The sequence below is a fragment of the Lepidochelys kempii genome, chromosome 2, assembly GCF_965140285.1.
Source record: "Lepidochelys kempii isolate rLepKem1 chromosome 2, rLepKem1.hap1, whole genome shotgun sequence".
Taxonomy (NCBI): Eukaryota; Metazoa; Chordata; order Testudines; family Cheloniidae; genus Lepidochelys; species Lepidochelys kempii.
In genome coordinates, this window is record NC_136381.1 from 107,781,875 (window position 1) to 107,796,824 (window position 14,950).

The 14,950-nt window shown below is 43.3% G+C and overlaps 1 protein-coding gene and 1 long non-coding RNA gene across 2 annotated transcripts in view; one reads left to right on the forward strand and one right to left on the reverse strand.

The window, feature by feature from the left end:
* Nucleotides 1-3,197: 3,197 nt before the first annotated feature.
* Nucleotides 3,198-7,733, reverse strand: SOX4 (SRY-box transcription factor 4). Its single transcript, XM_073331894.2, has 2 exons — nucleotides 5,728-7,733; nucleotides 3,198-5,108 (listed from the first exon to the last, which is right to left on the reverse strand). Exons 1-2 carry the CDS (start codon nucleotides 6,973-6,975, stop codon nucleotides 5,061-5,063), a joined length of 1,296 nt encoding a protein of 431 aa, XP_073187995.1. The 5' UTR covers nucleotides 6,976-7,733; the 3' UTR covers nucleotides 3,198-5,060.
* Nucleotides 7,734-8,820: 1,087 nt separating this feature from the next.
* LOC144930212 (uncharacterized) overlaps nucleotides 8,821-14,950 on the forward strand; it is a 125,623-nt gene continuing 119,493 nt past the window's right edge. The window contains exons 1-2 of the long non-coding RNA XR_013635337.1: nucleotides 8,821-8,905; nucleotides 12,319-12,500. This is a non-coding gene — a long non-coding RNA (uncharacterized LOC144930212). The remainder of the gene's footprint in view (nucleotides 8,906-12,318; nucleotides 12,501-14,950) is intronic.

Sequence of the window (14,950 nt, forward strand, 5' to 3'; positions counted from 1 at the left end):
TGTACTACCCTAAAGTTTTTTCTACTAAAAAATCCCTTTTTATGTACTCTAGATTTCAGAATTTCCTGTCTACTTAATTTTTCTTCTAAAAAAGTTAATGATATGCTATTTTAATGATACTCCTCTTTAAGCAAAACAAAATTGAGTATATAAAATAATATTGGATTATATTTTCTTTAATATTTTGTGCTTTAGTTTGGTGTATCTCCTCTGGTCAAAGCAATTGCATAGGCTCTTACTGCAGAAAACAAAGAATGTCTACATATTTTTTAATTTAAAAAGAATGTAAGACAGCCACTTCCATTAAGTTATATGAATGCAGCAACTTGTGCCACCAAATATTCCCCAGAGATCTAAATCAGTTTGGTAATACTGAACTTTATTATAACTGAAAATGAAAACAACTTATGCAGGAAACCATAAAACCCTGCAAGTTAACTGTAGTCAACGGTAAAATCTCATTAGAGATAATAGACATATTGTGGCACAATCTAAATGCTCAGGGCTTATGGTCTGACTGAATTCCAAATGTTGTCAGTAGGAAGAAACTGCAATTCAATCTTGCCACCACCCCCATATATCCTTTTTTCCATAGTCTGTGTCTAGCCTCAAAAGCCTGTGTGTGTAAACTACACCATATTAGGCACTTCAAAATCCTTACAATGGTGAGGTTTTATTTACACACATTAATTACTACTATAATTTCCATCACTCCCCCTGCCACCTCCCACCACCCACAAAAGGATGCGGCCCTCCCCAGTACACACGCTTTGATCAGGATGTGTAGGAGTCATATGGGTAGCAAATGTGGGAGAAACTCCACTGATGCTCCTAGTAGGATTTTTTTATTTTATTTTTAAATGCTATCATGAAATGAGAGAATTTAGAAATAAGTTTGAGTGGATGATGTTAAGGGAAAAATTAGAGAGCCATTGACTGTATCGTTCTGAATTAGAAATACAATCCTGGAGTTGATTTAGGGTAGTGTGGTGTAAAAATAACCTCCGTCACATTAGCAGCTCTGCAAAATCCCAAATTAAATGTGTGGTATTTTTTCAAAGAAAGGAATGTTTATGGATAACCCAACAGTAAAGTAACACCCAGGTGGAATTGTATTATATATACATATGGAATTTTAAAATGTGCTTTACAAAATATTAGAGTACCATACAGATTTTTTTATTCTTTTTGGATGGGTGGAGGAGAAGGACATGTGAGTACTGAAGGGTTTGCCTTGGCTTACTGAACACCTTTGCTTTTCCCCACGCCAAGGAGGTATCTAGCAGAATAACATGCTCCACAATAGTGAACAGAGAAATTGCAGAGCGAAGAAGCCTATACACACTCAACCCATCATTTCAGGCAGTCTTCTCCTCAAGTTTACCCTCTTGCAGTTAATCATGGCTTTGGCTGCAGGCCCATTGGGTCCACCCTTACAGTTTATGAAATCATCACATTCCCATTCCCACCCCGCCTTCCAACTGTGGTCAACTTAAGTGTTGTTTTTTATCACTGTTTGCAAAGAGTTAATTAAAATCCTCCAGAGAATCTACTTTGCATCACGTTTGGCTGCCTGAAACAAAGTCATCCAATCGCTCCTAAATTTTGAGTTTGTTTATTATGACAATTTTGATGTATACCCCCATGGGAATGAAAATTGATTCAGATTTAAGAAAGCACACTCATGTTTAGTATAATTAAACTCACATTAGACAAGACACATGGCCAAAAAAGCAGACAAAGTAGTCTGTCATTGCAAAAACACAAATGTAGTCCTTGATTCAAAAAGGCCACCTATAATCAGAATGCCACAGGTTCAAGTTAAAGGAGACGTCTTCTAAACGCCTATGTAAAAAGTTACACAAGTCTAATGGATATAGTGTTAATTTGTAAAGAAATTATAAACAGCAAAAAGCAGAAGTCTTGGATTATTTGGAAATAATATACTACTGGGATAGTTAAAGATACATAGGTTTTCCAAAGGAGAAATTTTACTGAAATACTGTAGCTGAACTACTTTCAAATGACTCAATTTTAACTAAATGTACAGTACAATGAACTGCTTAGTTTAGGGTCTCACATTCCCCTCCCCCTAGTTTACAATGCAAATACTAGGCTTCCCCACACCTACTTTATTTCCAAGTTTCCTCAACTCTTGACAGCTTTACTGATAGCCACTCACTACCACTCTGCTTAAGAAGTTGTGACAAAGATACATAGGAATATAAACAGCACCCTGCCTGAGGAAATCTTGTAAAATCCAAGGCACCCAGAAAGTTGGCCTTTCAGTTTGCAAACAGCATGCCTACTGTACTGTACAAATAAATGGTGACAATTATTTTCCTTCCCTACAGTCTCCTTGTTGCTATGACGTCTGCATATGTTAAAGCTTCACTGGTTCCAAGCTGGGGAACAGAGCCAAAGTTAATGGCAAAATAGGTTGTGGGTTACTTTGGCAGCCCTCCCCCTTATCTCAACTAGGGTAGGTGTGTAGGGGGAAAGAGGGTCCACTTCTCTTAATGAATGTATCTGCTGGAAACACTGCACAGCAGCTGAGCAAATATCTTTCATTTGCATTTGAAATCTTTGGAGGTAAATCCCTCCAAAAGATATATTTAATAAACTTAAACCTTCTTTTCTCTTGTTAGGATACTGAGCAATGTCTTTCACCTTGGAGAGGTGAGACTGAAATCAACAAATCCTCCCACCGGGCAGGTTTCCTGCAAGATAGATCTGAAATGGAAAGGCAGGATTCAAGTCACAAGGTCAAACAAAACGGTTGAGGAGGCCTCTTCTACACATTCCTGCTGTCTAGATTTCGTCTCGGATGGCAGCTGGCTTCGCCCAGCTCCCGAGTGCAGCTTCCCCATCCCCCATTCCCACTGCAGTTTTCTACTTCCAGCGAAAGGTTATTAGCATTTGGTTAATGCACAAAAATTCCTAGAGAGCATTCAGCGATGGCACACATTCAGACTAACATCCATTTACTGCGAGGCTTTGGCCTGCCAAGTCTCTCCGCGGGGATGGGGGAGGGGTGGGGTACGGTACATGTTCCTGCAAAAAGATGTATTTTATAGTCGTCACTGTAAGTACATTTTATTTAACTGCTAATACAGAGTGTACCAGTGTCTAAGACCATTACAGAATAACCACACAGAAAAGCTGTAGCATGACAATGATGACAAAAACAGTCAAAGTTTAGGGTTCAGTTCCAGCTGATTTTATTTCCTTCTCAAAAAAAAAAAAATTATTTACAGAAGGTATATCCACAATCTGACAGGCAGTGAACTGGACATGATTAGCTGGCATGATTTTTTTCCTCTTTCCCAACGTTGTGTTGTGGGGTGACCGTTAGACAAAAATATTCTACACAGCATATTGCACAGGATGGATGACCAAAAAACAAAAACAAAACAAAAAACCCTTAAGGGAACCACCTCATTAGGCAGACGTCCTACTGCCTGTCATGTTATATTAACATACATAAACACACAATCTTCTTTTTCTCTTCTTATAATACAGACTTAAATGTACAAAGGTGTTTTCACTTCTTTCATCTTAAACACAACAGCTATAAACCTGAATACATATGCTATCATCATGCCATAAGAGACTAAAACAATTATACTTAGCGACAAGTAGAAAGGATTAAATAGTCAAATACAAGAATGAAAAACGCAGTACATAGTGTCGCGAACTCAAATCGGCATTTAGATAGATCCAGTGGTTTAAACGGCACGTTTTTTTGCATAAAAAAAAAGTGCAAAAGATGTGGTTTACAAGTTAAAGGTACAGGATCCCTTTTTTCTGTAAATGCACCAGTTGCTTTAAAGCGCCTGTACGATATATGGTTTTACTTAATTATGGGATTTTTTTAAAGTTAGGAGACTGTGTATTACGTTTATTCTTCCCCCCTCACAAAAATCAATGAGATTAAACACTGGGCACTGGTGGCATGTATAAGGGATACTGTCACTTTAAGAAGCCTGCAGATTGGAGTGTAAACATGGAGAAAATAAAGGGGCTGATTTTTGTGTGTATGGGTGAGACATTAACCAGCGGCCCTGTAATTATAATCAGGAAATCCAAACAGCGATTTACACCGATTTACACCCCCTTTATATATTTTTTACAAAAATACACTGAGAAAATAATCAAACGTTTTCATCTCTCTTCTCTTTTGTTTTTAAAAGTGTCAAAAGTCTACATTTAAATATAAAAAATTAAAAGTTAAAACTCTAGCCCTTCAGTGAAGGAGACATAAAAATGGTGCGAGTAACAACGAGAACTACCAAAAAAGGACAAAGAAATACAAGTCAAAAATGTTTGGCCAGTATAAATACATCCACTTATAAAATGGCATCCGATTACATTTACAAGGAAAAAACAATAAAGGAATAGCGCATCCGTGAGAAAAAACAGTCTTTTCATTTACAGCTATAAGGAACAAACACATACATACTCTGAGAAAAAATTTGGTCCTGATTTTTTTTTTTTAAAGTCCAGCACAGATTTGAGTTGCGTTTGAATCCTTTAAAGAGTTAAGAATGAAAAAAAAGCTGGTGATTTTTTTGTAGGAATCAAACATAGCGCCATCTATCTGCTTTTATAGTTTCCTAACACTATTTTTTAAACTGTTCAACAGTCTTACAGAAATCTTAAAAAGATAGACAGGATTACATGCTATATTAAACCCCACCAGTGAAATAATCCAACACCATCACGATTCTGAGTAAGAAGAAAAAAATTGTTTTTTGCAAAAGCAATCGCCCTCCCTCCATTCCCCCTGTACCACATCATTAGAGAAACTGTTTTGTATCTGTCTCCGTTTCAAAAAAAGTTTTCCGTGTTCATGAAGTTCCATTTTATTGATTGATTTTCTCTCTATATAATAAGGTGACTGAGAAAAGCGCTGCCACCTTCTCCTCTATACGTGCAAATGCATTTCAGTTTATTATTATCTTCCTCTAGTCGTGTTTCCAGTTCATCTTTTTTTTAAAAAGGCAAAAAACCCTAAACCCCTTCCTCTTCTCTGTCCAACTAGGATCTCAGTTCAGTTCCTAGCTCAATTCGCCCTTTCCGCCTCCAATCATCTTCATCTCCTCTTGCTGCAGGAAAAAAAAAATTGAAATAGGATTCGCTTCCCTTCCCCCACACCATGGAAACCCTGCAGTCTTTTTAAAAAAACAAACAAACAAACAAAAAAACAGTTCTCATCTCTCTCAGAACAAAATACTCGAGATCTTCAATGCACTCAGCACAATGTATCACTCCCCCTTCTTCACAGAACGTGGATAAAAAAATCAAAAACCCAGAGGCTTGTGTGTGGTTTTTCCCCTTCTCGGTCTGTCTGTCTGTCTTTCTCTCTCTCTCTCAAAAAAAAAAAAATCACTCCCGCCAGTCTCTAAAAATTAACACCAGGCATCGGAAGGGGCGTGGGGGGATGTGTGTGTGTGTGTGTCTATCTCCAAGCAGAGGAAGGGAGCGAGCGTGTCTTTTTTTAAAAAAAAGGATGATGCCTTTTATCATCTCGGTTTTTTAAAAGCACAGCAAGTCAGTTTCATCAGCCCCTCCAAGGGAAAAAAGATACACCCAACAGCGTGGGCGAGTCCTCTCAATAGTGTGTCTACGTCTCCCCCGGCATTTATTTATTTATTTTCCTCAGTAAGTGAAGACCAGGTTTGAAATGCTGGACTCCAGCCAGTCCCCTGAGATCATCTCACTTACCTCCGGGGTGCAGTAGTCCGGGAACTCAAAGTGCGAGCCCGAGCCAGGCTCGAAGTTAAAATCTAGGTCCCGGTCCAGCACGGACGAGCCGAAGCTGCCCAGGGACATGCTCTCAAAACCGGGGCTGGGGTTCAGGTCCAACAGGTCGTCTTCAAACTCGTCGTCCGAGGAAGAGGAGCCGGAGGAGGAGGAGGACGAGGAGGAATGGGAGGAAGCCGAGGAGGAATGGGAGGTGGAGGGGGCCGGGGAAGAGGCCCTCAGGCTGGTGTAGCTGCGGTGATCCGAAGGGGAGCTGCTGCCCGGCGGGGAAGGGCAGGAGACGCTGCTGCAGTCTCCGTCCTGCTGGCACCCTCCGGCGCCCCCCTCCTCGTACAGGCTCAGGGGGTCGCTGGCTTCCGTGGAGCAGCTCAGGGTCGGGCTGGCCGGCACGGCGCCCCCGGGGGAGGAGGACGCGCTCTGCCCGTGGCCCCCGCCCGTGCCGAACACATAGACCCGCTTGAGCTTCTTCTCCGAGGGGTGTTTGCCGGCGGCCGAGCAGGAGCTGGCGGCGGCGCCGCCGCCGCGGGATTTGTACAGCGAGTGGTGGTCCGGGGGCAGCAGGGCGGCCTGCGCCGGCGGCTCGGCGGGGAAGGGGGCGGCTTTGCTGCCCAGGATCACCTTGGCGTGCGGCTTGCTGGCCCCGCAGCCGCCGCCGGGGGAGAGCTTGGAGCCGCCGCTCTTCTTCAGGGCGGGCTTGGAGGAGTTCGTGCTGCCCCCGCTGCCGGTGCCGCCCCCGCCGGCGCCAGGGCTGCCCCCGCCACTCTTGTCTCCTTTCTCGCCGGGCTTGCCGGAGCTGTTCCCCGATTTCACCTTCTTCCTGGGCCGGTACTTGTAGTCGGGATAGTCCGCCATGTGCTTGAGCCTCAGCCGCTCCGCCTCCCGGATGAAGGGGATCTTGTCGCTGTCCTTGAGCAGCTTCCACCGCTTGCCCAGGCGCTTGGAGATTTCGGCGTTGTGCATGTCCGGGGACTGCTCCATGATCTTCCTCCTCTCGATCTGGGACCACACCATGAAGGCGTTCATGGGCCGCTTGATGTGCCCGCTGGGGGTCTTGCACCAGCTCGGGTCGTCCGCCTTGCCCCCGGTGGAAGCGGTGGAGCCCGGCGTGGGAGAGGAGGCGATGCCCAGCTCGATGCCGGCCCCGGAGTCCGAGGTCTCTCCGGCCAGAAGCGCTTCCGTGTTCTCCGCGTTGTTAGTCTGCTGCACCATCTCTGGGTCTCACACACACGCGGCGGCGGCGGCTTGCAGGGAGGTCGCCGGGGCTCAGCTCGACACCAGTGCAACGTAAAAAAAAAAAAAAATGCTCTCAACTTTAACAAGTACAACGAGGAAGGGGAACGAATCAGACAGTCCCAAACCACAGCAAAATGTTCAGCCCTTCGCCAGCGCGCAGCCCCTCTGCTAAGTAGTTGTAGTTCCAGACAGGCTCGTCTCCAGCGCTCTGTGCAGTCCTTCCCCCTTTGCTCTCTATTAATTTAGGGGCAGCAGCCAGTGCTCAAAGTGGAACAGACATAGAGTTTCTTTAAAAAATGCTGCAATTCCCCCTCTTCTTGTCAGTGTTTCCCCCCTCCCCTTCCCGAAGCAGTTGATTCCAGTTCACAAGTGCTTTTTCTCTGCCCAAGATGTTTCAGGAAAACAGCACACGCGCTGGTAAAGCCTCCCACTACTGAGCCCGGCAACACACACTCACACACACACAAAATCAAAAAAAAAAAAAAATTAAAACCGGACTCCAGGACTCGTGGCTGTGCAGTCAGTGATCAGGAGCTTGTGCAGTTAATTAATTGGTTGTTGAGAGGTACTGAACAAAAAAAAAAAAAAAAAAAAACCCACTCATGCAAACGGGTAGCATGAATAAATGTGTACCTTCCCCGTTGGAAGAGCGGTGACTAATGCGATAAATATATATAGTCTCCTTTTCCCTTCCTTTGCATGCACAACCCCAAAGAGAGGAGAGACACATACACAGACCGGGGCTACTGGTATTGGCCTCTTCCCCCTCACACACTGTTTCTCTTGCTGCAGCTTAGAGCGGACCCCAAATTCCGCCTAGCGCCTCTTTATCCTTTCACAGTCCTCGCCCCGGCCAATCACTCGCTGTATCCAACGCTTCCTCGTGCCAAACCCCACCCCGCCGGCTGCTATTGGCTTGGAACCCGATGCAATAATAATCACCGCGTGCAATGAGAAGCTCCAAATCTGACCTCATTCCAATTTACAGAGCAAACTTTTTAAAAGGGCCAGAAGTGCAGCTGAGATTTCTGAGTCTCTTTTTCCCTTTTGCATTTCTCCTCCCCTCTTCTCTTCCCTCCCACTCCCGTGTGTGTGTGTGATAATGCACTAAATTATTGAGGAGTGGGAAGGGGGAAATATATTCTATCCTTTACGTTCGATGAGTTGGATGGGGAGAAGTGAATTAGTGTACACGGGGAGCTTTACTTTCTGCATGAAGGGAAAAGTGATTATCTGTGAATATTAGTTCCTTTCAGCACCGAAAGGAAAAAAATCAGCATGTGGTGTAAAAAATCGGTTCCTCAGGGAGAGGATTCATTCTGAGAAAGGACCAGAAGAAAAGGGAAAGGGAAGGCAGAGACAGCAAGCATAAATCACTGATTTAAAAGGGCACTGAGAAAGTGGGTAGACACCTGTCATCACAAATATTTTCACATTCATGCCTATATCACAGATGCTGATACATTGTATAACACTCCTTACAGCAATTTATTCACTTATAATTAACACAAAATACTTGCAATGCTTGTAGGAATTTCAAAGATTCCCATTCCTCCCAAGCAGATTGCTTTTTGAATGCTGCAATGATTGAAATCAGATCACATTTTCTCCAGGGCTCAAATTAAGGATCAACCATGAGACACAGTTCTGTTATTATAACAATAGAATTATAAGTAATTTTTGTGTAGGGGATAGCTTCTATCTCATTTTCCTCTGGAAGCTGGGTGGGAGGAAAAGGCATTTATCTTAGCTAATGTTTACCATTCACACCCTTCTGTTTGCTTCATCATTGTACTACAGGCATCCTGTCTGCTGGCAAGCCTACTTGGTTCAGGGTGCACTGGTGCAAGGTGATAGAGGTCTTCCACATCTGTCATTGAACTTCTTGCAGCACCTCTGGTACACAGTGAGTATTGTGACAGAGATGTTTTGTTTTGTTTTTAATCTGATGAGGGAAGGAAAGGGGGATCTCTTGTGGGAAGTTGCTGCTCTGTGACCAATATATTCAACAAAGAATGTTTTGCAGACACCACAGACAAGATTATAAATTGGGTGGGTGCTATTTTGATTTTTTTTTTCTAATTAGGACAGATATCTAAATTGTCAAACACATTTGTACTTTATTCTTTTTGTCTATTTTAAAAACACTGTCAGAGTAGTTTAGGCCTCTAATCTCTTATGTGCTATAATTGTTATAACCTGATGGAAAACAGATATTTTAGGGATATTTTTAATCCAACATTCTGCCTCCAGTAAATAAAATCAATCAATCAAAGTTTTAAAAGGCTAAAATGTAATAATGATTTGTGCTATAGAGCTCTCCTGCATCCTCTGTAGCAGCACCAGTTAAATAAACTCTGGGGTTAAAGGCATAGGCCCACCAAAAAACAACAAAAATCACTCTTCTCCAAACTTTGCTTGACATCAGTGGTTATACCAGTAACCAAAAGGCTGTTCATCAATTTCACTTCCAGTGGGAAAAAAGAGCAGGGAAAATAATGTTTACTAAATAGAAAAAAAAAATTGTAGAGAACTTTTCAAGGTTCTAAGAAAGTAGCATACGAAAGTTATATATTTTTCAAAAATGGAAAGCCTATGATAGTGTCCTTTCAAAGACTATTTAGTTTGAATACAAGCTATGATTTTTTTAGGCTCCGAATTTGAACCAAACTAAAACTGCTATGAAGTGCTGAGAAAAGTCCTGTGAATTCTAAGTATCTACTCTCTATGTTTGTCGTTTTAAACCTCTAACTAAATCACTGGGTTTTTTTTAAAGACAGTAGTCTCTTATTGTTGGGCCTACACAATTAATATTTTGTATTCAGTCTGCTGGCTGTTCAGGAGTAGCTTCTTCAAACATTGGATCAAAGTCTCTTCTCAGTTAAAATGGCAACTCCAGTAACATCAGTATAGTTACATCAGATTTACACCAGTATAGAGAGGAATTTGGCCCATTTCCCTCACAGCTGTGCTGACATTAAATATATTACTTCATGAAGTACCTACATCTATTGCAATCAGTGGGAGTCTAAACAGGTTCAAAAGTGTTTTGGTGTCATAAAGTGCTACTGACTTTATTCACACCATTTCGATCCATGTGTAAAATCCTGAAAAAGCTGTGACTGAATAGAGCCAGTAACAAAGTCCACCTATTTGCTTGTTATCTTGGGTATCTACAGACATTTCAATGTATGTTAAAATCTAACTGTAAATTTATTTAAATTGCAAGATATCTAAAATAGCCTCATGTTTCTAAATAGGCTAAAGAAGAAATCAAGGTACCACACCTAAAGAAATTGGTAGAGATAGATACAAAGTGTAGCAAATAAACCTACAGGAAAATGTGTCCAAAAGAACCTTTTCCTCTAAATTTGTTACCAGAAGCAGGGTCTTGATCACTATCACTACTGTGGCAATATAAATCAATGTTTATGTTAATGAAAACAGTCATGTCAGTTTTATCCCCATTCAAAGAGTATGTGCCCCTGGGAAGGGAAAATCAATTTTTGCTAAAAGGAAAAAGACAAAATGGTTGGTAAAATTTTGAACCTTGTAATCACAACGAACATTTAAAAATATTTTATTATATTTCTTGGCAGTGTACTTTAAGTTAATCATGGTTTCCATTCTTAATTATTGAATGTGGGCTGAGAACCATTCAGAGTGGCCAAAGAAATTTAACATATAAGTAAAGTGCGAACATTCTGCTTTCAGCTAAAAGGCAGTTTTAACAGCGCTGTCAAAATCTCTCCACGTTTAATAACTTAAAAGGACTGGAGCTGTAGGTTTTCCAAGTCTGGGGGTGGAAAAAAGGACGCTAGGTGGCAGAGCTGAGCCTCTTCTGTAAAAGAAGTAAACGTGGGAAAACGTGGATCTGACAAATCTAAGGTTTTATCCTCCCCCACCCCCATTTTATTGAGCGGCTTACAGCTCTAAAGTTTCTGAAAGAACTCCAGTGGGTTTCTAGAAAGGACCTCTCATGAGGAATAACACACACAGGTTAAGCAGTTTTCAGCTGACAGAAAATCTCAAACTGACAAGGAAAATTAAGGTCTTATTCAGTGCTTAATTTGCAATGAAAGAGGTGCTGAGGCTCAAGCAATGTTTTTACTTTCATAACTGATGCAGCAAGCCCAGAGGTGCTGAGCTGCCAAGCCTAGAGGCGCCAGGGCTCAGCCCTTGCATAAATTAAGCACTGTCTTTATTGTTATTAATTCAATTATTATACTTGTAGCTGAAAACTAGAGTTTACAATTTATTGTGTTAGATTATCTCTTGCTTATAAAACAGATGAGTATTCAGTAAATCAATTATCCATATAAATGTCTTCAGGACACAGCTACAATATGAAAAATAAAGACACTGAAGTTTTACTTAAGAATTAGCAAGGTACAAAGATGGTTCCATCAGTTAAAATGGCTGATTTAATAACGCAGCAGATCTTTTCTTTTTCTCAAAACAAGGATTAATGGTGCTCAACCTTACATGGCAGCTGCTGAAGATTTTTTTTTTCCGATTGTGTTTTTTTTTCCGATTGTGTAGACGGAGAGAAATGAATTGGAAGCCACATTTAAAAACTTCTCTCTCTTGCAAGTATAATGACTGGACAATAAGCCTAAGAAATTCTGAATAAGAAGTGATCATGGCCTTAAAAGTGGCTATATAGTCAATTACACCTTACAGTGCCAAAATGTTCAACGAGTTTCTGTGAATCCCCGAACATGGGGGAATGGCTGATTCCTTCTGAAGTCAGCGTTCTTATTAATGCCTGCATACAGAATACCATTTCCCTATGTAGTTACAATACAGTATACTGCTGTACAGATATTTACTCTAGTAAATATCACATCCATACCACCCATATATTTTAAACGTTCAGTGTACTGCTGTATCTTTACATAGTGCTTAATGTAGATACTGAATGTAGAGTGTGTACATTGTAAATATACAGTGCATGCATCTCCACTGCAGTATGACTTCACTCTACAAATGTATGCTTTATGGTGTTATGGTATAGATCATGTATTTTATTTATAAACATCCAAACTCGGAATTGTTGTTTTCCTGATTCTTGCATATCATGTGTATTTTCCATAGTAGAGCGTAGGATAAGATTTAATAGACAGTTCGGTTATAAGCTTTCAGATCACCTGTCTCTTGAAAGCTGCTGGGGAAAAAACCTGACCCTCCCATTTCCCCCTCCCCACTATAAATGCACAGCGAAGGGCAGCAAAGCAGACTGTGCCTGAATCCCCAGAGCAGCAAGCGCTGAAGCCATTTATTCCATTCTCTCCCCTCCTTTTCCTGTTTTCTCCCCAGAGGGTTGTGACGGGGTCACGGAGAGAAACTGGAAACAGAGGAAGCTGATGCTGCTGCTCATAGAAAAACAAGGCAGCGCTTAGTTTAAAAGACTCCTTTGGTTTCTGTAAGGATCAAAGCACCTGTGGGAGGAGGAGGGATCAAGTTTGAGCAGGAACAGAAGATGAGGCACCAGGTGGCAGGTAGGTAACAGGTCGCTTTCGAAGGTTACCTCTGGCGTCAGTGTGGAGAAGCTTTTCAGGGCTTGACATGGTGTGGCTGAACTTTGAGTTCACAGCTCTCAGAGCCAGGCGCACCGCATGCAAATAGGGAGCCTTCAGCAAGAGCCCCGACGACTTTCCTGGGCGGAAAGGCGCTGTCGCCAGCCCGTTAGCGCCGTGGCTGAAACTCGCCCAACAGAGGGATTTAAAACCCTTACCACGCGTTGTATTATCCCTATTTCCACAGTTTAAAAACGGCAGGTCAACCGACTCGCTTTAGAGCAAATACGGGATGCTGGGGGAGGAATATGGAGCCCCCCAACCCAGTGCACACAATATGCCCCCGCTTTCCCAATCGAAGGCGTACAAAGAAGCGCTACTCTGAGGCGCATATAACCGCTCCAAGCCAAGGCATATAATCCCCGCACCCTCCCAGTCCCAAACACAGCCAGGAACCGCCAGTCCAGTGCCAATGACTCACACACCTCCAGTCCAACGCGCACACACCACACGCCAACTCACTGCACGCTCCCAGCAGCGCTCGGTATAGCGCCCCTGGGGTTGCACGTGGAGGAAACTCTCGCTGTGACTTGCATCCCTTTTTCTTGCACGTCTCCCCCCCTTTTTGTAGCCTGTGGAGGGCTCGGGGGGGGGGATCCGATGCATAGACATGGCTGGGAGGGGGGGAGAGTAGGACGCTTAAACAGCTGCCACGCGACGCTTGTCTGGGGGAAAGGAAGGGGGAGGGGGGCCGGGGCCGGGCGCGTGGCGGCGCGAGACAGGCAGGTGGCGCGGGGCGGCTGGAGTCGGAGCGGCGCAGGCTCCTCCGCTCTAGCCCGGCGACAGCCAGCCCGGCACAGGGGCGAGTGGGCGGGACGCGGGCCAGGGAGCGCGCGGGGCAGCCTCGCCTCGGGCCAGGGCAGCTGCACCGGGTGGTTTTCTTTCAGTGCCGGCTGCAGCTGCCTGAGCTTTCCCTACGCCCTCGCTCCGTGCTGGCTCGGCTACCATGCCCGCCTCAGCTGGGCTGCGAGGATTGAATTCACCCCTCCCTGGGCTCAGGCCACATTTTTGTTTTTAATTACCCGAGCGTTGGCCCGGGAGATGGGGCTCAAGCTCAGCCGCAGTCTGGGGCTCCAGATCTCGCATTTCCCAGCAAGGGACCAGACTGCAGGGTGCTGCAGTCTGGGGCAGTGGTTAGTCTAGTCTTGCAAAATTAAATCCACCCGCGGCGAGACAAGCGCGTAAAATCTATCTAGGTACTTTAACCAGTGCTTGGGGTTAGGGGCGGCCGAGGAGAGGAGCCGCAGTTGAATTTTACCTCCATATTTGTTTGGGGTGAAAGACTGTACATGGGCTTTGGAACAATTCCTCAGCCTTTGAAGGGGGAGACTTGGGGCAGCCCGAATTTTGTATCGGATTTCTCCCCCTTTGGGGTACAGTGTATAGATGTACTCCTGGTGCAAAGGGTAATCCGGTATCCTGGGTTGAAGTGTGAACATCTTGATTTTATGGCATTTCAAAAGGCTCTGTAGTTCTATGGTCAGGGTTGTTCCTTTGCTTCCTTCAAACAGGAGGGTAGCATCTGAGTAGAGATTTGTTTCCCCAATTGTCCCTTTCTGTCTCTTTTAACCCCCTCCCCTTTTCCCCCCCATTCCAAATCAGTCTCACTGCCAGAGACAAAAACTACACACAGGGACCAACACTAAATAATAAGGCAAGCTTTATGTAGGGGATAGGCCTCTATATTGGTTAATAATATAGTTATTCATAACTAACAAATATGGTTATACAATTATTATAATTTGTTGTTCTCACTTTAGTTATTACCTTCTTAATTTCACCACTGAATTTAGGAGATGATATTTTATACATGGGACTCTTGGAGAATAGTTTGCTTCACCTGCTTATGTTTCTGGTTGCTTATTTACTGCAATGAAATTATCTAATTAAGGAAATTCCTAAGAAATCTGTGTTTTTTGTCAACCTATGACAAGCACCAAAAATGTGAAAAAGGATGACATTTATGTCCAGAAAGCCTATTTATTACCTGCAAATGTGTTTACACTGACAGGAATACAGCTATTATTGCTTTAATATTCTGTACTGTTTTCTTTTATACTATGTTTTAAAAGGTGTAAAAGTGCTGTTGTGCTTTTTGCCTTGCATATAATATTTGATAGGGGTCCTCAACAGCAAGTTGTAAATATACTACAAATGCAGTAAGTTAGGGAACCGTTTGGTCAGAAAGGTCAACAAGCACAAGATTGTTTTCTCAAAGAACAGAACAGTAATAGGGTGGCTTGCTTTTTAAGGGCTGGATGCCTGGGCCAGCCAACCCTGATTGCTGAAGGAACTGCTCCAGCCCACCTGTGCCATGTTATCAGCATGGATGGTGCCTGATGAAGGACAGGTGATTCCCCTATGAAGGGCAG